This window comes from Cyphellophora attinorum (assembly GCF_001299255.1).
Source record: "Cyphellophora attinorum strain CBS 131958 chromosome Unknown Contig14, whole genome shotgun sequence".
Lineage (NCBI taxonomy): Eukaryota > Fungi > Ascomycota > Eurotiomycetes > Chaetothyriales > Cyphellophoraceae > Cyphellophora > Cyphellophora attinorum.
This window is the reverse complement of record NW_017253242.1, coordinates 769,248-792,028: the sequence shown is the minus strand read 5'-3', so window position 1 is coordinate 792,028 and position 22,781 is coordinate 769,248. Positions and strand designations below refer to the sequence as shown.

The following is a 22,781-nucleotide window of genomic DNA, read 5'->3' as shown; positions in this document are numbered from 1 at the left end:
AGCTTCGTATGCGACATGCATGCTGCCTAACTGATCGATAACGCCGGCACATGGCTTTTTGCTGCCGCCACCCAGCCTGACGTATTCAGCGTTGGGAGAATAGTTGAGCGAAGTTCTGCGCCGTGCCGGCTGGTGCCACCACTTTCACAACTGTCGAGACTGAAAAGCCATGGACAACGGGGCGGAAAATGGGAGAGCGCTCAAGAAGCGCTTCGAGAAAGCTATCACGACATTCACCAAGATCGCCCAGGCTCAGACGCCCCAAGAGAACTTGACGCGCGCCCTGGTGCTGGCCGACGATCTCGATGAGCATGCTCGCAACGCGACATCGAGTCTGTCGCGGAGGTGGCAGAATCTCTGCAGGGGACAAGTATTGGCCGCCGACTCTGACCAGACTAGCCAGAGCCCACCTGCAGTCGAGGATCTGGATGATGTCGCACGCCGAGTCATGCAAGCATGGCGTAAATTCGCTCGCTCTTTGCCCAAGGAGCAGTCTGCTGAGCTTGAGAACAAGCCACCCGACTTGCGATTCCTCCAGCAAGCTGTCCAAGACGCGAACGCATCTTTCGAGACGAAACGCGAAGGAACCGGCATTAAGCAAGGCTTCCAGAGAGTCTGCAATGCTTTCGGTAACTATCAACACCTGGCGGGCATCCTCCCGGATGGAGATATGTATCTCTGCCTCATTTCGGGCGGCTTCGGAGCCATGATCAAGGTAAGAGTCAACCGTGCGAGACTGTTACTGACTTGAGCAGGCCAGCGTCAACCATGCGAACATCGCAGAGTCCGTGTCGAAAGCCCTGGTCGAAATATCCGAGGACATGTCGTTCTGCGGCCGACTGATCATTCAACATCCCGTCAACGAGACCATGCGATCGTACATCCGACAATTGTATGCGCTGATCTTCGAATGCTTCACCGATATATTCACAGAGTGGCATCGATCTAGTTGGAGCAGAATCCGACACTCTTTCAATCCGGATGCCTTAGCTAGGATCGTGGATCGCCCTTGTCGAGACATGAGAGTTCGACTCGAATGGCTGCAGCGAGAAGCACAACTCGAAAACACCAGCGAAATGAGGCAGACATACCAGTCTGTGATCGATCTGCATCAGACTCACATTGCTATGGCCGGCGAAGTGTCACGGCTGACCACTTTCAACGAGAATATGGAGCGACACTTCTTCAGTATGTCTCAACAGCAAATCGCGCTCGTCCGGACCGGTAAACAAATGCAGCAGACCCTGCGGGCGGGTTTTCTTCGCATCGAGTCTGACCGGCTGCACATTACCGAGCTTGAAGGCTCCTCGCGTGAGAGCTCGGGAAGCAGAGAGTTCCCTGCCATCCCGGCCGAAGTTGAAATGAGATACAGTAAGGCCGATCTCCAGCAGGCGATCCGCGTCTACTCCGAGCCGCTCGCGACGGTGAGCCCTCCGATGCCGGTGCTGTCGACTTCCGACCTCTCAATTGACACCGACGTGCTCTTAGCTTTGCAAAGGTGGACTACCAGAAAGCCTCGAGCTTTGTATGGATTGAAGGACCTGCAGATGTCGAAGAACCGTCCGTCAACACCCTGACGAGTGTATCGTTGGTCGGGATCGCCCAGAAGAGTGCTATTCCGTACGTCGCATACTTCGCCGAACCAGTCAAGGCGCCAGATGAGGTCGAAAGGGCCAAGCGTGCCTCGAAGACTGTCGCGGCGCTGGTCACAACTTTGATCTGGCAGATCGTGAATGCTCTACCGGAGGATATCGAAGTCGGTGGAAATTTCTCCCAGAAACGATTCGCGTGCTTGGCCGGCCATAATAACGTTGCTGCGGTGAAGCTTCTCGGAGAGTTGCTACAGGTATTCCCTCTGCCACTGATTTGTGTCTTGGATGGATTGCAGCACTTAGATCGTGGTAAAGAAGCAACGAGGGCGCTGCGGAAGTTGGTGGAAGTATTGTGCACAGCTAGATCAGCTGATGGCGTCGTCAGGAGGGTTTGCTGCACCACCAATGGCTTCTCGAGTGTATTGGGTCGTCAAGAGAGACCGCTCAACCGCGTCACCTACGATGTTGAGCGCCATGCTGGCGACACGGGTCTGGAAGTGCTCAGCGTAGCCATTTAGAGAGACTGCCTGACCTCGGACGGTGTAAATGTCAGAACATGTAATGAAAGAGACGATGCGGGAGCCGCCGGTCTACTCGCCTGCAGAGTGATGACGGTGCACCCCGCGCCTCATCCTGACGCGTTCATGAGTCTGCAGCAACAAGCAGGTCTGCGCTGAAGCACTCTGACGATAGCGATGTGCGCCTTCGCGCGTCAGAAGGGCGTCGATTGGGCTGTCGATGGTATCCAAAGCGCGTCAGAGCTCTGATGATATGTTTGTGGCCGGGTTCGCCAAGCCCGACAAACTCAAAGCCAACTCCGGATCCCGGAAGCCGCGTACTCCAACGCCATGCGTCTGCAAAACAGTCCGAGACCGATTTTTGGCCTGCATGCCGACAAGTGTACGATAGCGCGGCATGAGTTGTCATAATAGAATTATTCTGCCTATGACCTAGAAAATGGGGCAACGGTGTAACCGTTGTATTAGGACAGGCTCCTTAAACTTATATTGGTAGTCGAGCCCATATCGTAGCGTGCCAAATCAGCTCTCGGCCGCAAGCCTCGCCGTCTCTCATAAGCCATGGCCTAGCCAAATGGGCCGACCTCTCACATTCCACAAATAACACCAAGATCGTCAACCTGGAACCTTCCAAAAAACCTCACAGGTCCACTCAACGCAGCCAGCACCTGTTCAGTGACCTCGCCCGGTCCACCCATGTAGACTCCCAACGTGCCATTCGCAGCACTGCTGCCCATCCCACCCACAAACTCATTTCCAGCCATCCCGACTACACCCACCGCATCTGTCAGGTTGCCACTGCCGCCGAACACGCCGACTGCCTTCCCATGCCCGTACGCTTGCTTGATAAACTCCATCGCATCGCCAGCCAATCCCACTCCAGTCGCATTGATCGACGACCCAACAAATACAGCATCATAGAACACACTGCTGGCGGTTATATAGCTTGCCGTCGCATTCACACCCGTCGCCAACATACCAATCCTCGGCCCAACAATTGCCAGACTGACCTGCTGCGCTTCCAGCAGGGGCATCATAGCACTGAGGTCCTCCTCAGAGAACATCGTATCATTCGCAACCACCGCAACAGTCAGCCCAGCATTGCTCTTGTTCTGCATGCTCTGCTCATTCAGCCGGTAGAGCGACGGATATGTTGCGCTTCCGTTGGTCGGACTCAGCGCCGGCATAGTCGCTCCAATACCATACGCCACACGACGCGCCAGACAATTGTCGATCGGATTTAGATAGCTGTCCACAAAAGTCTGCACCACCGTTTTGTTGGCGACATTGCCGAGTTCGAACACATATCCATCAACAGTATGCTGCTGCGCGTAGACGTCCATGGAATTCCAGAACTGTCGCGCTTGCAGATATTGAATGTCCACGTACGGCTGATAGCGGCCGGCAATGCCATCCACCGAGGGACTGCCGTAGGAGTAGCTAGCATTCGGAGACGCAGCAACGACACCGCCGATCGAGTTCGGTGTCGAGTCCGACTGACCGACGAAGATTCTGCATCGTTAGCTAGGCTAGACGCCAGCTGGAGCACTCACTGTGGCTGCATGTATCCATTGCGATAATTGTTGTTGATCGGAACAATCGGCTTATTGATAGGCAAGAGATACCCGTTCGGAGAGTTGTGCCGATGAGTGCTCGTGCTGCGACAGTCAGCTTTTCCCTACAAGAAGGCGCCACATACTCATCATATGACATCAACCGCCACTGCAACAGAGGATCCGGCACGAAAGTGAAGCCATCAACCACATTCGACGGAGCAAAACTAATGGCCTCCGGCTCTGCGAAGAAGTTTTGATAATTCCTGTTCAGAGTGAGCTTGCCTAACTTCACCGGCTCGACTACCTCAAATGGAACAATCACAGTCGGAGTGAGCAAGTCGTATCCCTGGTACATGTAAGACCCGTCATCGGGGAACATTTGGACTGCAAATTCCCACTCCGGGTAGTTGCCGGCCTCGATGTTATTGTAGAGGTCAATACGCGGGAAGTTGCCATTCTTCCCAACGAGGATCTGCGCTTCGTCGTACACGAGGGATCGCAGGCCAAGTACCGGCAGCCAAAACCACTTGACCAGAGTGCTTTGACCTGTCGATGTGATGAACCGGAATGTGTGAACACCATTGCCTTGGATATGTCGGACATCGCGCGGGATCCCCAGATCACTCAGCACATTTGTCAGCTGAAACGCGCTCTCTGGATGCTGCGTGAAGAAATCGTATGCTGTGGTATGTGCTGTACCGCCAGTCGGAAAGCCTGTGTTTGGTTCGGCCTTAACGGCGTGAATGAGATCCGGGAACTGAGCGCCGTCGTTTATGAAAAAGGAAGACAGATGATTGCCCTAGACATGTTAGAAGAATCAGCTCGGGAAGACCTCCTTACCACAAGATCCTGGTTCCCACACTCGCTGTATATCTTCGTAGCAAACCCATGCGTATCACGATTGCTCTGACTCCCGCCGACGCTGGCAACTACCACAGAGAACCTTGTGAAGACCTCACTCACGGCACCTGCGTGGAGCCAGCATGCAGATGTGAGATTTGACCAATCTCCATAGCTTTCGAACTGTCCGTATGCCCCGGTACCGAGTGCGTGGACAACGCGTTCTGGCACTCGCTCACGATCGAAATGGATGATTTTCTTGCGTACCGCGGTATCTTCGAGTAGGTTGAGTCCACGTGGACCGGCTCGGAGAGAGGCTGATGTGTTAACGAGGACTCCAACGCTGTCAGTCTCGATCTGTCCGTTCGTGTCGACGGTCGCTTGCTCGAGTTGCGAGAGCTGCAATGATCAGACACGAGACTCTTGATCGGCGAGACCCACCTTCGTATCAGATGTATTTTGGGCTGTGACAATGGCCAGAGCGCCCACGACTGCAAGTACGAGCTTCATCTTGGAAGTTGCTGCACTCCAGCAGTCTCGTCGTACGTTGACGACGCATTATATGTCGCCGCATTACCTGCACCACGACAGCTCCATCACGACTCCGATGGTTTTCATTCTTCAATCCATTCGCGTAATCAAGCATCAATAGGTGGGCCAAATCCACGTTGGTGGATTGCTGCAACTGACAGGGGCCTTCGTTACTGCGATCATTGGACGAGGAGCCCTTCCTGAGCCGGTTTGGGCATTTGCTGCTCAAGGCGTTCACTATGAACCATCACATCATCCAGCCTCGGGGATCACCCAAGCAATCGATCGAACTCTCTGTGCTCTGGAGCCACTCGTGCCAGGCTGCGTCCGGTGTCTCCATAGCCGGGAAAAGCAGCTAGGATGATCGCGCAGGCGCAACGTGTGAACGGCGGCAGCTGTGGCGCAGCTCCGACCAAGCCTGACGTCTAGAACGCAGTGGGAGTCGTGAGACGCGTCAGATTCCTTGCGCCGCCTGGGTTTGATGTCGAGGTGTATAGCGGAGGACCCGATTGATGAAGGAAAGAGGCGTTGATGAAGAAGTCAAATTTGACAAGTTCTCGCCAAGAGATTATGGAATCGCACCCAGTCGTGAGGTTCAAGTCGTGACTAATGTTACTGTACCTGTCCGCCCGCTCGATTCCAGGCTCGCTTTGTCAGCTCAGAGATCGTCGAAATATCCAGCTCCGGCGTACGCTGTGGGCTCAGGTCATGTCTATTGTTTACAAGATCATGCATGTTCGTCGGTGGCAGTGACGGACTTGTCAATTCCTACGTCATCGGTTTGGCGATGCGGCTGCCGGCCATATCCTTAAGGTAGGTATATCATCTTTGAAAACTCCAGTCGTTCAGATGGCTCGCAGAAGACTGGCGGCAGAGGGCCTAGTCCGGAATGTCGCGAGAACAGAAGACAACATGTTCGCAGTGGCCTGCCGATTCGTAATGGGGCCCGCCTTGGTGGGATGGGATCCAGTGCGGAGATTTGCTGGGAATCTAAACATCCCCTGAACCTGCCAGTCTATGTATCAGTAAGTACAAAGGATGCCATAGTTGACCACGTGCAGCCGTCCCTCCCAAAGACCCGTTGTGACAAAGCTCATGGCCTTCTCAACCATGCTGCCGATCTCTACCGCCGAATCCCCAACTACGCGTCGAAGCTTAGGAAAGCTTAAGCCCGATTGTGATCAGCCATTGAAAGCTTAGGCATGAGAACGCAAGCGGCGTCGAACAAACAGCGAATAGGAAACAGAACGGAAGCCGTGGCTTTTCTCCTGACAGCTGGAAAAGGCACGGCCCAGTGTCGATCTCTTCCCAACTTGGTCTTGTCGAGGTCTGTGAAGGCAACCTTTGACGAGCCAGGCACGGAGGCACGAAGTTTAGGCATTGAATGACGAAGTACTTGTTATCACTGTACATGCCGGCAGCTCTAAGCGCACGAGATGTAGCCATATCGCCTTCCACTGATATATGCCAGCGGAGGCGTCAGTCATCTCGCGGCCCTCCTTCAACAATCTGCCAGGCAGCGAAGCCAGCTCACCAGCAATGGCTACATCGACGATACCGTCTATCGCGATAGACACAGTGGCTCCTCACAAGGAGTACTGTGGTGGTCTCCGTGGGCCGTACAGCAACTATTTGCTGCCACTGGATCGGCCCAAAGCGCTACGAGCGCCAACGTTCGGTCAGATTGATGATCTTATCGAGGAAATGCAGTGCTTCTGGCCATATACTTATTCCACGTCCACAACCGATCTCTCGCGAACGGAGACCGACAGCTTCCTGAGAGAGCCTCGACCACTTTTCGTCCACAAAGCATCAGCGAACAGTCACTACTCAGAGGACGACGCGTCAGAACCATCGTCGCCGCTTTCAGACTCGGACGGCAGTACATGGCCTCCCGTCACTCCGGCTTCCTTGGAGTCAAGTCCGTCACTGTGGACAGAGCCAAGCTCGCCGCCAGCGTATACAATACCGAAGCGAAAGTACCAAAGAGCTTCTCAAAAGACCGTTATTGAGCCCGAGTCACTGAAGCCATCGTCGGCGTTCGATTTCTCTCGAAGAGACGTGATTTCGGAGATGCTCGACCAGCTGCCAGCTATCGTCTATCGAAAGCCGATCCCCAGCATGCCTGACGGTGATGATGATGTGGTCTTCCAGCAGCATCCGGCAGTGCGCCCGATGAGCAGACACTCGTCGCTCAGAATGCCAAACAAGGCGGCGGATGCTCCCAGGCGGTCCCTGTCCGTTCGGCTGAAGGTGAACATCCGGAGGCCACGAGCCAGCTCGCAGAAGATGTGAACAGGCTGCGAAGTGCTCGGCAACGCGTATCGATTGTCTGTGCCTCTGTCATCGGGGTGGTCCGTGTCTCTATCACGCGAACATCACAAAAGGCGACCTTTGTCTGCATTCGGTCCATCCACAGCCACTTTGAATGATCGATCACTGATTCAGATCGGACTTGTGAGAGGAAAGTGGAGGCATGGAAGCTCTTCAAGCTCCACGCGACTGCGTGAGGTGTCAGTCCATCCTTCTGTCGCTGTATCGTTGTCAGAACGTACCTATTCTGCATGCGACGTCCATTATCTCCTGACGTCAGACCATCATCGCCGCTGAACATACGCACGCCGATTCGCGATGCCACACGTCAACTTCAGCGTCTGATTCTCGATCATCATGCGTTCCAATCGTCGCTTCAACATCTCGTTCTCGCCACCCAGACTCGTCGACTTCTGGGCGAGCTCACCGATCTTGGTCTCCAGGTCGGTGACCAGCTTTCGTTGCCGATCACGATAAGCTTGCTGTCTGTACTTGTCGTCAGATTTAGAACTGAGGCAGATGATTGACCTACGATGCGCGATTCTGCTCTCTCCGCTTCGCCCTCCGCTCCGTTGGCTCAACCTTTGACTTACGACCACCTGTGGCGGGACTCTCAGGCGGATCGCTTTCCGAATAACTTGAATCAGTACTGGAGTTTCTGGACAGATGGGGCGGCAACGCTTGAGCATGTGGTGCCATGTCTATCGAGGTGTCAAAAATGTGATCGTCAAAGCCGTGTGTAAACATCGAGAACGCTTCCTCATCGAGCGGGTCAAGGTGATGCGCAGGGTCGAGGACGAGATCGCTTTGGTCGGCAAGTAGATCCGTCATATAAGAAGCAGTTGAGGCATGCCAGTACCGAGCATCCTCCAACATTGTTAGATCTGGGTCCTGGCTGGAACTGGCCATCTGGATTTTTCGTGTGGATCGGTTTTGGTGAGATGGTCTGTTGGGATCGCATCCAAGATCAACCGTTCTGCGTGTATCTTATAGCGCCTTGCATCTATCATGTCAACAGAAGCTTCGTCATATATACTACGGCCGTCTTCGTGCTCCTCTGTTGCCCTGTATTTGCCAATATTAGTCAATTCATCAGTCATACCTCTTGGCGAGCCTACATGTGCGAATCTCGATTGATATCTGTTATTCATGCCTCTCAACGATGCCCGCATTCCGCGGCCCGTGATCTCATACAAGCATCGTAGTATGTATAGCCTGTACAAACTCCTTTCGGTGACTTTTTGAGGCGCTCTTGTCCTATTGGGCAGTTAAGAAATGCCAAGCGCGGAGGGATGCTTGCGAATATCAGATTCGAACGAATCAGACGCCTGCGTTTAGAATCAGACCGAAATCGAGGAAACAGGCAGCCTAAGATCTCTTTAGTCATATTTCGGTGCCTCGTTTGAGGAGTACGCCTGCCCATTTCTGACAAGGTTTGGACGCCTTCTGCTGCCTGCTAGGGAAGTCTTCGAGAACGACAAGGTCCCGCCACGGCTGGTACTGCTCCAATGCAGAGAGACATTCTCCGCTAAAGACATTCTCTACACCGACCAACGGACCAGGGGGTTGGTCATTGCGTAGTTAGCGAGCAAGTACCATCGTTGCGTGATGCTGCTTTCAGAAGTTCTCCCGAGCTTTGTTGTCAAGCTTCAACTGGGCACTTGTCACCAGAGATGACTCGATTTGGGCTGTGCTTCATTCTTGGCCCATGAGCCAAGCAGATATCACCCGTGTTTAAAGTCAAGCAGATCCCGACCATCAATCGATCATCATAAGTCGACTTGATCTCAGAAGCTCTCCGTCGGCGAATGTCTACAGTTACCAAGGAAGTGCTGAATGACTGAGCACCCTGCGAAAAACGTGGTTGGCTCATCAAGCCTCACGTCCAGACGAATGTCGCCGTTTGCAGATCATAGATCGAAATAGTTCACTGCATGTTGTCGAAATGTGCTCCCGGCAGCTACTCGAAACAGCCAGGAACCCGACATGCTTGCTGCAGATACGAGACGCTTGATAGTTCGCTACTCGCGATGATCTGCGCCACAATACGTTGACTAGGATGGGCATCTGTACTATGCCGGATTTGGGCAGTGCAAATGGCGGCAGATCTATTGCACCACGTTTCAATCCCCGCTGCTCTGTGATCCGGGTCCAAAAATCAGATCTACTGCCTTGTTTAGTCACCATGTACCGCTACCAATTGCTTGTTGTCATACGTGCCGTAGTGACATACGGCATGTGCAACCGCCAATCGTGCGAGTTTCGCTCCAATATTTGCTCAGACCTTCCATCTGCCTTGGGCATGACACTTGCCTTGCTGACTTCGTTTAGCTAAGCCAACAGGGGACAATGCGCCGTCGATCATATGCTGACTCAAGTCGTTTCTCGCGTGGCATGGCCATTAGCTAAGACATCGTCGTGCATGAGAAAGCCCTCTGCCAAGGCTAGGGATAGTTGAAAGAACACCTGTGCCATCACTGTTGAGCTTGTCTGTCGTCATTGTAGAATCGTCTCGTTGGCGCGGTTGTTGCGTTCTGAGGTCGTACTCCAGGAGGCCCACACGAGTTCGCCCGAGGTCAGCGCATCGAAAATCAGATACCTCCGCGGCGATCGGACGACGGCGAGGCCGATGTTTGCCGCATTCAACACATCGTCGAACTATGCACTCGCTTCTGCATCCTCCCTCGCATTCTGCGTGTCCCGTCTGAACACACATCCCCCCTCAAACCAAGTCTGCATCACCCTCGCTCCCTCGAACTCACCCTTTGCTAGATCCTTACTCACCACAACAAAGTTCGCCCACTTTCCGACCTCAATGCTACCCACGAAGGCCTCCCTGCCCACAGCCTCTGCACCACTCAATGTCAGCATCCTCAGTATCAACCCGGCAGCCTCCCTCTTCCTCTCCTGCTCGCTCTCCGCTCGAACCATCTTGCTCTTCAACACACTCTCCATGACCGTCATACAGGGTCCAAAGAGGTCCGCATCGGGTTGATCGTACAGATCGGTGCCGATCGTGACATGCGCACCGACATCGAGCATGTTGGCAAAGTTCCAGTCGGCGAGGCCATCCGGAATGGCGATATTCTGGACAGCGAAGAGATTGGCTGGCGACATCTCGGCGGTAACGTCGAGCCGGCGGAAACGAGAACGGTCATCTGCTTTGTCAGCTCGCACTCAGTGCCATAGGGAGAGTGTCACTCACCATCACGAACAGCATTGCAGTGTGCAACTTCATGTCGTGGTCCGTTCGGATTCTCCCTCCTCAACTGTTCGTACCGGTCGAGGCAAAATCGAACGCTCCCCACGCCAGTCGCATGCGACTTGATCGTCATACCCTTTCGATCCAGAGGTCTCGCTAACTCCAGAAAGTCCGGCGCAAGGATTTTGCACTTGACAACCTCTCCGTCGCTTGTCAACCCCGCCTGCGTCATGATGGGCGAAATCGGAACGCCGTCCAGTATAAATTTCGCAAAATTCGTAGCGACATGCGGCGTCCGGTATGTCTCGGCCTTCTCGAGTGTATCTGCGATAATGTCCTCCTGCTCGCCGTGCAACCACGTAGGCCGGACCGCGATATGTGCTGCGACGTTCATCTTCAGCAGAGCAGCATTGTCCAGCTGCTGTAACGCAATCAATTCCGTCTTAGATGCAGAGGCCTCCTGCACGCTCGTCACTCCACATTCATGCAGCTTTCGTACTGATGTCATGACCGCACGCTTGACATGCTCCGGATCCGGTCTCGGCATGCTAAAGAACACCTTCTCTTGTGCGTTCTCTGCCACTTCGCCTGTAAGTGTTCCGTCCGGACGACGCATGTATAGGTGCGCAGATTGATCTGGCTCGTTCTCATCGTAGCCAGCTTTCTTCATTGCAGCGGTGTTCATTAGCATAGAGTGACCGACTGCACCGCGAACGGCGACGGGCGTGTCGGGGTAGATTTTGTCCAGATGTTCACGGTCAAATTCCTCGATTGCAAGCGTGTCTCCCACTATCCAGTCTCCATAGGCCCCTGTACAGTGACAACTACAAGACTTCAGCTTTTCTGGCAGATCGTGACTCGTGACGCCCATTCCCAGAGACCGACTTGAGAGACTGATCATCCCGGCCCAGAGCAGGTGTACGTGCGCGTCGTGTATGCCTGGCATCACAAAGGCTCCATCTAGGTTGTATGTTGCCAAACCATCACGTTGAGCGATTGCCAGAACTTCCGCATCGCTTCCGATTGTGAGAAAGGAGCCATCTTCTCCAACGATGAATGCCTCCGCATGCGGCTGGCTACTGGACACGGTGTAGACGTTGCCGGAATGGTATGCGACGGCTTTTGGTGGCATTCTGAGGGTGTGCTATGTTGCAGCTCCAGGTCGATTGGTGATAAAGACGAATTTGGTCTCTGCCAGGCAAGCATCAGCGATTTTCCAGAGGGTATATATGCTCTGAGTCTCGGGGACCAGGCCGCCGAGACGACACTCAGCCGCAACCATCTTTATGAGCATCGCAACGACATGTTGTGAGTTGCCTATTCCGGACACTTTGGAGGACAAGATCTCGAATCGCTTGGTCAAGATTACACGCTGTAGAACACCGGATCTTAGCGGTGTCGACCACCATAAGCTGTACCCAAAATGCGAGAGCTTATGTGATATCGTGTCCGCTCTGCCTGTTCGGCGCGCTCCATAGCTCTTGTGAGGTTCATCGCACAGGATTGAAATGAGTCTGCTTCCGCAGCGAACGAGCGGCATCAATGAGCCGACCGTTCCTTGAGGCCAAGAGACGCTTGAGCAGGTGCGGCGTCGTCACCAACGCGCCAGTGCATACTCCAGCAGGAGCGCAGCGGCGCCTACCTCGAGAGCTCAGGGCTCAATCAACTCATCCGACTTGATGTCCGAAAGGCAGTGCGAAGAGAGCCCCGAAGCAGAGCCATCGTAATATCCAACTGATTGCCTGCAGCAGCCCAGAGATCGACCTGATCCGACGCCAAGAGCCCCGCGCCCGGTACCCGACGAACAATTCTTTCGAATGCTGCTGACACACTTATACGAGGCATTCATTTTCTGATGAGACTCATGTCAGGAGCCAAGTTGTGATTGTGCTTGCACGCGGGCGGTAGACCCGAAGCGAGCGACGGGAGAGTTGCGCGTTTCGGCCGCTGGTGGGAAAGTGCAGCCCCGGAAATAAGGCAGGACTTACAGGTGGGTCACGTTGATTGCCCATACGGAAGCGCCAATCGCCTTTCTTGAAATAGTTCCAAACATCGTGGTCGCCGATAGAATGGACACCAACCGGATGGATTGCCTACCGATGTTGCGAGGTGTAGTTGCGTCGCGAAAGTACTTGAGGTCTCTTCCTCCCTCATGACGCCTGGCAAATTTCGGGGTTCACACGTACTCTCTGTCGTTGACGCACGCTGCGAGTCAACATGACGCGCACAGTCCTGCTCACCGGCTGCTCAGACGGCAGTCTAGGGTCCGCCCTGGCGCTGGCCTTCCACAAAGCTGGGCTGAAAGTGTATGCGACAGCACGGAATCCCCAGAAGCTGACGAAGATGGAAGAGGCCGGAATCGAGACCAAAATACTCGACGTTCTGGACAGCGCCTCGATCGCCGCCTGTGTCTCGGCGATACCGCAACTCGACATCCTCTTCAACAACGCTGGCGGCGGCTACTCAACTCCATATGCGGACATAGACATCGCCAAAGCCAAGGAACTCTTCGATCTGAACACCTGGTCGTACGTCGCAGTGACGCAAGCATTCTTACCGCTCCTGCTCGAATCGAAAGGTATAGTCGTTAATAACACGTCCGTCGTCTCTGCAGGCAATATGCCATTTGGCTCGGCTTATAACGCTTCGAAGGCGGCAACAGCAATGTTCAGCGACACTGCTCGTCTTGAACTCGAGCCTTTCGGCGTCCGCGTAATCGATCTCAAAACCGCATCCACAGCGTCGAATTTCGCACAAACCCATATGGCGCCAGCCAAGGTCAAAGAGAGCTCAATTTACTATCCAGCGAGAGTCCCGGTCGAGAAGGCGATGCGATCTGTAGCTGACGACACTCACCTTCTTGGTGCCGCAGACAAATATGCCGAGCAGGTCGTCAAAGGAGTGATGAAGCCCGCCCCGAGCAAGACGCTGTGGCTAGGGAAGGGCGCTTCTGTTGTGCATATAATGCAACACTTGCCTTGGTGGGCCACCGATTATGTTTGGCGGCAGATCGCGCAGATGAGCCTCGTCAGGCGCGACCTTGCTGGGAAGCAGAAGTAGAGCTGAGGTTTGCTAGACATCCAAGGTACTGTGGCCGAACAAATGATCAGGACGCCATAGGATCGAAAACCGCCGTATGGATCAAGTCATCGCGCAGACCGTTACCCGATGCGCCTTCGGTAGCCCGCTTATGAACAAATCGCAAATGCATAAAGATTCGCGCCATTCCAAGTTCTGCCCCACGTTTTCCTTCCACACGATCTGGACTCCAAGGTGGGATCGGGAACTGTCCCACAAAGCTGAATGTGGGGAGAAACCTGCAAAGCCAATGGGGACAAAGGGAATGCCGAATTCGGTAAGCTTCACGGCTCCAGCTTTCCAGTGCATGAAGTGGGTGTTATCCGATGACGCGGGGCAGCGACGGTAAATATGTAGGAGAACGCGCTCTGCCTGGCACTTACGTCGCTGCTCGATTCGCTACTCAATACATCCAAAATGGTCGTCATCGGTCAAGAGTCAGACAAGTCGCTCGTCGCAGTCGCGCTCGTCTTCATCAAGGCAAACTTCGTGTTTGCACTCTTCGGTGCTGTAATCGTTCGCGCTCTACTGAAGAAGTATGCATCACCTCTCAAACACATTCCCGGACCGGCACTTGCTCGATCTCGCGCTTCTGGAAAGTCTGGAGCACATACAATGGTCACACCGAGCTAGACCATATCGCGCTCCACCAGAAATACGGCCCAGTCGTACGAACAGCGCCCAACGAAGTCTCCTTCGCATCACCGAATGCAGCCAAAGATATCTTCGCCGTGGGCAAGGGCTTCCACAAGACATGGTTTTATTCAGTGTTCCCACCCAAACACGCGCCAGATATCTTCACTGAAGTCCGAGAATGGAAGCATGCTCAGATGAAGCGGTTTGCTGTGACGCCGTACTCGTTGGCGCAGATGTCGAAGCGGAACCCGCAGATTGAGGCCACGATAATGACATTGATGGGCAATTTGACAAAGTATGCAGGCGGGAAGCAGAATTGCAATCTCGGGAACCTGCTGCATTACTTTGCGTTCGATGTCCTCGGTGAGGTCGCGTTCTCGAGACGGTTCGGCTTTCTGGAGCAAGAAGTTGATGTCGAAGGGTCGATCAAGAATGTACGTATACCTCAGTCTGAGCCGGATGAGGCATCGATCTCCCGGTCCTTCTCGATTTATGTTCGGTCTTACTAACAAGTGCAATAGATAGACGATGTCCAGTCAGTAGTTCCATCTCCGAAACCCTTTGTCCAAGCATAGCAGAGACTGACCAGGCAAATCATAGGTGGTACGACGGAATCGTCGGACAGATACCAGAATTCGACATTTTGTTTCGCAACAATCCAATCCGTCCATACCTTCCGTTCTGGAAGCCAGAGCCCACAACGATGACTCGAATCGCAGTTGAGGAGCTCGAAAAGCGAAAGCAAGCCGATGGAACATATGACTCCACCGGCATCGATCTGTTGGCGGAGCTTCTTCGAAACCATGAGGGCAACAAGGACAAATTCAGTATCAACGACGTGTTTAGTATCGCTCATGGCGCAATGTAAGTCGGTCCTGCTTTGACTGTGACAACGCTGACAGCCATAGCTTCGCCGGATCAGATTCGACCGCCTCGACGATGCAGTCGTTCTTCTACTGCGTACTCAACAATCCCGCCGTGTACAAAAAGCTCCAGAAAGAGATTGACGACGCCCAAGCTGCCGGCGAGCTTTCCGAGATAATTCAATACCCGGAAGCGATGAAGCTGGAGTGGTTCCAAGCCTGTCTGAAGGAAGCTATGCGTATTCGCCCTGCCGTCGGTCTCGGGATCTACCGCGTGATTCCACCCGAGGGCGCCAAGATCGACGGACAATTCTATCCTGGCGGAACGGAAGTCGCAGTCAACGGCTGGGTACTGCACCGTGCGAAGGACGTGTTCGGAGAAGACGTCGAGACATATCGGCCGGAGAGGTGGTTTGAAGGTGATGCGAAACTGATGAACAGCCACATGTACCAATTCGGTGGTGGCAGCCATCTTTGTATTGGCCGGAATTTGGCGCTTTTCGAGATGAACAAGACTCTGATTCAAATATTGCGGGAGTTCGACATCAAGCTGGTTCATCCGGGGAGGCCACTCGAGTATCACTCGACTTTCTTCGTCGTTCAGGAAGGACTTGAAGTGTACCTTGAGAAGCGAGCCAGATAGTAACCAGTATGCAGAACATTGACATGTCCCACGCAGACCGTGCAACATACTGTAACAAGAAAGGCAAGGAAGCTGTGATCTAGCAGATCGCATACGAATCTAGGGAAACGATCTCCGGATCGGCGAGAAAGCTATCATTGACAGTATCCGAGCCGATCGTTTCGAGCGTACGGCTTTCGACATTCGACGTCGCAAGAAAGACTTGGATTGAATTCGCCGCAAGCATGGCCGACTTGCTGTTGGCGGAGAACAGCATGAAGACCTCCAATGCTTCATTCAAGGATTGCGACCGACTCTGCTCCGTGTTCAGGGCCGAGTTGTCAGTGTGACTGGACGACAACGTGACAATCGCATTCCAGAGAGGGATGAGAACCTCGGTCCACCCGTACAAGATGTCAGACGCTGTACAGGCGGCGTGCACTGAACTGATGAGCTTACGCGCATGGGCGTATACATCTATTGTGTGCTGCCCATTGGACCTGGCCCGGAGATTCTCATTGTTGCTCGTAGTGCTCAACCGTTCACTGGGCCGGCGACCAGTAATCAAATACATGTCGTGATAAGAGAGGTCAAGCAATATATCTTGCCTCTGTCGCCACCGCGGATCGTCGCGTTGATACGCTTGGTTTGTAGCTTGGTCTTCACGAATGCTTCTGCTCCTGTCGACATGTCTCCGCCATATCTCGAGCTTCTCAACAGCGGCAACAAAGCCACAGGGGTCTTCTCCCCGGGTTTGCCTCTGTTCACCGCAACCATATTTGGGCAGCAAGTCCGCTCCTTCTGTCGTAGATGTCAAGAGGCCAATCATCTCCATCAAGCGGAGAGTGTGGCTCGCCATTTGTCCGTCCTGAAGAATCTGAGGCTGTCGCGACCCAGAAGAAGCGGTCGGACCAGGGTCGCGCCTATGGCTTGAGGCATGTCGAGCTGAAGCGAGCATCGGACATCCATCGCGAAAGTCGTCGTCCAGAACAATCGCAGATCGTCTCTGCCACTTTCCTCCACATCCTGTAATCGATGCAGGCTTGACATATATGCCTTGCGGACGGCAATCCCGAGCAAGTTGTACGCGTCACGGACAGCGCCGCCACGAATGAGATAGAAGATCATGAGAGCAAGAGCTTGAGCACCTATCATGCCAAGATCTTCCGTGGCTCTGATATGATCTCGAGCCCGGTGCCAGTACTCGAAACCTGGCCAGTCCACTTCCAGCAGAGGATCTGCTTTGCTTTGAGCGGATGCCAACTTGCGAAGGCCCAACGTGCGATCGAAGAGACCGGTCGAAACGCAATGCTGAGTACCTAACGCGAGCATGGCATCGACGAGACAAGTTTCAGACGTGTACTCATCCAGGATTGTAGAAGCCGGGAGCTGGCTGAGCTCACGGAATCGGCGCTCGCTGAAAGTTGGGACAGAGGGATGACATGAGTCCCAAAAGACTTGTAGGTACAGCGTCCGTGCGAACTGTGGCAGCTCTGAGCACACGATGCTGTACTTGCCGGAAGGCAGAGCAGGATGTGGGAGCTGGCGAGGAAGGCTTTCATCTGGAGGAGGCGTATGTAGCTGCGTGGACACCATTCTCGCAAGGCCTTGCAGCTGTGGAGCGCGATCTATCGGTCCCGTAGTACTACAACCTCCTCCGGGCTCATAGGCTACAATTCGCGGTGATTGGCCGACACTTGTGATAGGCGTTGCGTGTTTCGGACTTCGTGTGTGGCGTTGATGCCCACTATATGAGGTACAATTTGTTCTAGCTCCCACACATTGATCGCAAGGCCTCCGCTCATTGCACCTGACACGCTGTATGCGACATCGATCGCAAGCGCGAGCAGTCTTGCCGCGCCATGATTTGGAGCTGGACGCGTCGTCCTTGAGCCTGATTCGGCGTTGCCTTGAGGCTTCAGCGACGGGATGTATTTCGAAAGCTTGCGATCGCGATGTGGCAGCAGAGAACTTGTGGAACATCTGATGCGTGAAACATGATGTCTGCTCTGCGTGCCTTGCGCAAAGAGGCTTCATAAATCAACGCGTCGTGGTTATCGTCATTTGATCATGACGTTGATCCGGAACAATAAGGTAGGCAGATATAGAGTTTCGGCACAATTTCGACTTCTCAATTCTTACAACATGCAGTTGCAAAACTTATCGATCGTTGCTTCCACAAGACGGTCACTATCTACTACAAAGCAACTTTTAGTCACTCCAACAAGTGTTAAACTATGCAATGTCCTCGCCTTTGCTCTTCTCCGCCTGATCTGTTCTCGCATATCTCGACCGTGCCCTAATGGCAGGGCCATATCGATAGAAAACGAAGGGCATTGGCATGAGAAGAATCGCAACGCCACCGACCAATGATCCTGCTCCTCCAACACCAAGAGCTCTGAACATAGATGGCGTGAATAGAGGCGAAGCCGCAGCACAAGCTGATCGCACAACAGTGTTCGCTGCCACGGCGGAAGCAGCGTATTCCAGGTAGGAGTCCACGATATAATTGATGAAAGTGACGAATATGAGGAGTATCGACATCGCAAGCACAGCTCCAGCAATGGTTGGTACGATCCAGTGGATCGAGTTGTACTCTGCTGTCCAGGAGAACCAGAAGATTGACACGGCGAAAAGAACACTCCCAACCATGGAGCCAGGCAGACGATCTTCGGGAACCGGCTCGCGGTAGGAGTCTTTCTTTGGATTGCGCTGAGTCTTGACAAATAGTGCGAGACCACCAATGCAGGCGCCGATGACAACACCGATCAGAGGCAGCCCTCCGACACCGGCATTCCAGCCACGCTTTTTTTGAAAGACGATCGGGTAGATTTCGAACAGCATGTAGAGTAATGTGTACACCACAGCATAGTACAGAGCGACAAACAAGTTGATCGGGTCGAATAGCAGGATCCAGGGTCTGGTAAGCGCTATGCTGAAGATGGTCTTGAAATATTGGTCGTCTGCGGAGGACTTGATGTGTTCTCTTCCTGCTTTTCGCAGCCGTCTGGCCTTGTCATGCAGGACCTTTGTCGCGAAGGTCTCCGGAAGCGTGAGGAGGAACACTTCTGTGGCGCCTGCCATCCACAATAAGACGTAAAATGTCCACCGCCATGTTTCCGTCAACTGCAAGAATCCACTGACAACAGGTCCAAGCGCTGGTCCCACAAAGGTCGCGACCGAGAACAATATCATTGCATTTCCTCGAGCAACAGGTCCCCATATGTCAGCAATAATGCCCGGCGCGTTCGTCAGAGCAGCGCTACAAGCTGTGCCGGTCAGAACTCGGCCGACTATGAGTCCACCGAAATTCGGTGTGAACGCGCAGAGAAAGCCGAAAGCGAGGTATAGTGTAAAGGCTCCAAGGGAGATCCAGCGGCGACCGAAGAACTCTGACAGCGGCGCCCAGAGCAACGGCCCTGCGCAGTATCCGAGCAGAAACATTGTGGTAACGAGGCCTGCTGCCTCCGTTGAAACGTGGAACTCTTTGCTGATGCCCGACAAAGCACCTGTGGGAGCTGACGATGCGAACGTGGCGTTCATGACGAGGGCAATGGAAACCGCGGTGATGTAGCATTTCCGGGCGAATGAGTAGTTCTTCGGGTTGCTGGGGTCGTTGGGACCAAAATCCAGGTATCCATTTTCATCACAGGAGAGATGCTCATCTGCCGGCATCTTCGAATCGACTTTGTTGCTTCTGGCAGAGATGAGTTTGGCGTGAGACGTGTGTGCAGAGCGAGCAGTCCTCTACCTGGCGCTAAAGGAACCAGGATTGATGGCGTGGTGAAAAGCCATGTCGAGCTCAACGGCATACTATATATCCCAGCATGATCCGTCTGTAGCGGCTGGAGTGACGTGACGACGTGTGCAATATGGCCATACCTGCCTCTTTTCCTTGATATGATAATGTTCGTGGTGATAAACAAGAACGTATGAATGAATGTCATCCGGAACCACGTCTCTAACCTGAAGGAGATGCACCCAAACCTTCATGTACATTACTCCTTCGGGACTCGTGCATACCGGATTCGGCCAAGGCACAGCTCCATTCGGCCATTTCATCGTACGTAGTCTGAGTATTCGGATGCCTCGACTTATCGCTGTATCTAAGATATGTTCCGATATTCGTCCTGGTCATTCTTCTGCACTTGTCAGCAAGTACTACCTGTATGACATCAGTCGAATCGCCAATCCACAGATATAAGATGTTCTCTCTGCGTGCTCTATGCCGGAGTTGTCTCGCAAGTACAAGACAGATATACATTCCATCCAGCATCTCACAGAAGACCATGCCAAACTCACTCGTACCTCTCAGCTTCGGCGAAGCAACCCACAAGCGGCGGACATACCGCGACCTCGAGAACCGGAGCACCGTCGCGGACAAGACCATCATCTCGCTCGCTGAAGCAGCCATTGTCGACGTCCCATCTGCATTTAACAATCAAGCAGCACGCTTGACCATCCTCTTCGACAATGACCACAAGAAGTTATGGTCAATCACAGCTAATGCCCTCCTCGCCAAGATCGGGGAAGAGAGGTGGAACAGCGGAACGAAAGATAGAATTGCAGGCTTCGCAGGCGCGTATGGTACGATCTTGTTCTGGGACGATCTGGAAGTCGCGGAGAAGATGCGAAACAGCGCTCCGGACATCTATAAGGACAAAACAGACGAATGGATACATCAGAGTAATGGGATGCATCAATACTACCTGTGGACCGCACTGGAGGCTTTGGGTATGGGAGCAAACCTGCAACATTACAATCCTCTGATTGATGATGAAGTGCGCAAGACGTGGCGGGTTCCCGAGACGTGGAACTTGAGGGCGCAGATGGTATTTGGTGCGTTAAAGGCTGGAAGTGACCCTGGTGAGAAGGAGCAGAAGGTGCCGCTGTGCCAGAGAGTACAGCATTTTGGAGCAAAGATCTGAGATGAAAGCAGCGAACTTCGGAGTAGCACAAGTCTGCGGAGCTCACGTTGAGGCTGTCCGTATGCGAGGCGTGTTGGGACAAGTTGGATATCTGATCGCTTGATGCGCAGTATCTCTGAATGTTCCCTGCGTCGCAGACATGCTGTTCAGTGAGCCTGTCGAAAAGAGCTGTATTTTCCGCAACTTCCAGAACTTCGCCGAATCTGCACGGACCACGGCACCGGAGAAACCTTCTTGCATCGAAGCGGAGCACGGATCTCACTCACCGACGGACGACCACCGGCCATCCGCTAAATTTGGCTGGTCTGCACAAAGATAGTACCTGACTAGTCCTCCTTCAAGCAATCTGATCCTTGCGGCAAAGATAAGGTTAGACCGAGATTTCAAAAGATTTGCGCTGTTTTCCACTTTTTCCAAGTTCCTTGGACCCCGTGCTCTGCGTGTTTTGCTGCATTGGGTTGTTTATCTTTGAGAAATCTCTGAAATCTGACACTAATCAAGCCTTCACTCTCCACAACTGTGGCACCGTTGCAACTTGAAGACGCGTTCGAGAATTCCATGCGCCTTTTGGCTGACTGACCGCCTTCACCTCGTCTCGAGCTCATCCCTTTTTATTTGAGCAGCTATCGACTTTCGTTCAAAGCAAACGCAGTTCTCTATCTACCACATAAACACAAGAATCCTCCATCAATCACACACGTCCCAACATTCACCCGCCACCCCTTCGCAACCCTTTCTACGCACCACACAAACAAATACCTCGCCATGTCTCTCCTCGCAATCACAAAGGCCACCGTGCCTGCCATAGCCACAGCCGCCGCACCTTTCGCCGCCGTTTACTACTGGCCCAAGGAACCTCAAGTCTTCCACTACATCCCAAAAGGCGCCAGCACTCCTCTGCTCAGCCTGCCGCGGGCGAGCGTGCCCATCAAGGCTTGAGCGATGCTCACTTGATTCGGTACAAAGCCGCTCGGCCTTTAGCGCTCGCCATAATCGCTCGAGTGAGATACTCAGTATCTGACCGCGTGCTAGTCGGCTGCACCACGTCCGCCGGCATGCCATAACTTCACCTAATTTCGTCAGTCGATCACGACTCAGCCAACGGCCAACCCCAATCTTCACACGAACGCGAGCATGACCATGAGCAAGGGCACAAACACAGGAGCATACGCTGCAAGGAACACAGGAGTTCAACAACGCCATAGACACATACGATACCCGATAGATCGGCATGACTTCAGAATTTGGATTATGTCAGCTTTACTTTGAGCTTGAGACGGCGTTTTATCAGAAGGTGTTGCATATTTCGCACCAGTCGCCCGCAGTGGCTAGATCAGATACGTGGATGGCGCCATGACCTTTGACGGAGAGGACATTGGACAATATAATCCCTCTGAATCAATTTGCTTCCTATTGACGCTTCTCCTTGCACTCCCAGATGTTGTTGGTGTACAGCCCATCCAGCCCGTTTCCTCTGTGTTGCGATTCTTAGTCTCCGCCAAACCGCGCTCATCGCGCCGCAACAGTGACTCTGCTCTGCATCACAACTGCTTGTATAGCGGTTCAAGCAGCAGCCGTCCCGGAGCACTCCGACCTAACCCCTAGCATAGATACCACCACTGATCCTGCCTGGCAAAAACCCTGACCCGAGCACTATCTCTTAGCACACTGATAGCAGCTAGCAACTCGCGACCAGCGATTGAGCCAACTTCGTGGTGCGACTGCTTGCTTGGCATCTAAGTACGGGTAAAATCTACGTCGGGCTCACGTGGGCGCTCACCTTCCCGGCGCCGCCTTAAATGTCGGCACACCCTTGCATCACTGTTGACTCACCTTCCACTCACCCTGCACTTACCCTCGTCTATCTATCACACCATTATATGTCGCTCCCAGGCCTGCGACACACTCCATCATACGTAATCACAAAAGGGGATGTTCTAAAGATAGCACGACTATAGATTCCTATTGTGTCGCCCTCCTGGTCACACCGTTTAGAGACCTAGTTCTACGGACTTTCTAAATATCCCTATCTTTCTCCTTCCCCTTCTTATATTACCTCTGTTACTCCAAGTCACTATTATTTACTCTCTACCTTGGAGCAG

General features: G+C 53.4%; 10 protein-coding genes across 10 annotated transcripts; 5 read left to right on the top strand and 5 right to left on the bottom strand.

Annotated features, from left to right (window-relative positions):
- Nucleotides 1-169: 169 nt before the first annotated feature.
- On the top strand, nt 170-2,110 carry AB675_3562 (uncharacterized protein; the record flags this gene model as incomplete). The annotated part of the gene is made up of 3 exons (XM_018143623.1): nt 170-715; nt 756-1,424; nt 1,499-2,110. The coding sequence occupies 3 exons, from the start codon at nt 170-172 to the stop codon at nt 2,108-2,110; spliced, it is 1,827 nt and encodes a 608-aa protein (XP_017999791.1).
- A 587-nt stretch (nt 2,111-2,697) lies between these two features.
- On the bottom strand, nt 2,698-5,016 carry AB675_3561 (Catalase-2; the record flags this gene model as incomplete). The annotated part of the gene is made up of 5 exons (XM_018143622.1): nt 2,698-3,622; nt 3,664-3,768; nt 3,810-4,465; nt 4,507-4,905; nt 4,948-5,016. The coding sequence occupies 5 exons, from the start codon at nt 5,014-5,016 to the stop codon at nt 2,698-2,700; spliced, it is 2,154 nt and encodes a 717-aa protein (XP_017999492.1).
- A 1,560-nt stretch (nt 5,017-6,576) lies between these two features.
- On the top strand, nt 6,577-7,332 carry AB675_3560 (uncharacterized protein; the record flags this gene model as incomplete). Its single annotated transcript, XM_018143621.1, has 1 exon — nt 6,577-7,332. One exon carries the CDS (start codon nt 6,577-6,579, stop codon nt 7,330-7,332), a length of 756 nt encoding a protein of 251 aa, XP_017999539.1.
- A 302-nt stretch (nt 7,333-7,634) lies between these two features.
- AB675_3559 (uncharacterized protein) lies at nt 7,635-8,259 on the bottom strand (the record flags this gene model as incomplete). Its single annotated transcript, XM_018143619.1, has 2 exons — nt 7,635-7,836; nt 7,883-8,259. The coding sequence occupies 2 exons, from the start codon at nt 8,257-8,259 to the stop codon at nt 7,635-7,637; spliced, it is 579 nt and encodes a 192-aa protein (XP_017999809.1).
- A 1,749-nt stretch (nt 8,260-10,008) lies between these two features.
- AB675_3558 (N-substituted formamide deformylase) lies at nt 10,009-11,684 on the bottom strand (the record flags this gene model as incomplete). The annotated part of the gene is made up of 2 exons (XM_018143618.1): nt 10,009-10,508; nt 10,556-11,684. The coding sequence occupies 2 exons, from the start codon at nt 11,682-11,684 to the stop codon at nt 10,009-10,011; spliced, it is 1,629 nt and encodes a 542-aa protein (XP_017999563.1).
- A 1,085-nt stretch (nt 11,685-12,769) lies between these two features.
- AB675_3557 (NADPH-dependent 1-acyldihydroxyacetone phosphate) lies at nt 12,770-13,612 on the top strand (the record flags this gene model as incomplete). The annotated part of the gene is made up of 1 exon (XM_018143617.1): nt 12,770-13,612. The coding sequence occupies one exon, from the start codon at nt 12,770-12,772 to the stop codon at nt 13,610-13,612; it is 843 nt and encodes a 280-aa protein (XP_017999562.1).
- Nucleotides 13,613-14,047: 435 nt separating this feature from the next.
- On the top strand, nt 14,048-15,772 carry AB675_3556 (Pisatin demethylase; the record flags this gene model as incomplete). Its single annotated transcript, XM_018143616.1, has 5 exons — nt 14,048-14,166; nt 14,238-14,700; nt 14,788-14,801; nt 14,867-15,130; nt 15,175-15,772. 5 exons carry the CDS (start codon nt 14,048-14,050, stop codon nt 15,770-15,772), a joined length of 1,458 nt encoding a protein of 485 aa, XP_017999696.1.
- Nucleotides 15,773-16,585: 813 nt separating this feature from the next.
- Nucleotides 16,586-17,347, bottom strand: AB675_3555 (uncharacterized protein; the record flags this gene model as incomplete). The annotated part of the gene is made up of 1 exon (XM_018143615.1): nt 16,586-17,347. One exon carries the CDS (start codon nt 17,345-17,347, stop codon nt 16,586-16,588), a length of 762 nt encoding a protein of 253 aa, XP_017999644.1.
- Nucleotides 17,348-17,986: 639 nt separating this feature from the next.
- On the bottom strand, nt 17,987-19,426 carry AB675_3554 (putative MFS-type transporter; the record flags this gene model as incomplete). The annotated part of the gene is made up of 1 exon (XM_018143614.1): nt 17,987-19,426. The coding sequence occupies one exon, from the start codon at nt 19,424-19,426 to the stop codon at nt 17,987-17,989; it is 1,440 nt and encodes a 479-aa protein (XP_017999778.1).
- A 614-nt stretch (nt 19,427-20,040) lies between these two features.
- On the top strand, nt 20,041-21,618 carry AB675_3553 (putative nitro HBN1; the record flags this gene model as incomplete). The annotated part of the gene is made up of 2 exons (XM_018143613.1): nt 20,041-20,634; nt 21,280-21,618. The coding sequence occupies 2 exons, from the start codon at nt 20,041-20,043 to the stop codon at nt 21,616-21,618; spliced, it is 933 nt and encodes a 310-aa protein (XP_017999734.1).
- Nucleotides 21,619-22,781: the final 1,163 nt, after the last annotated feature.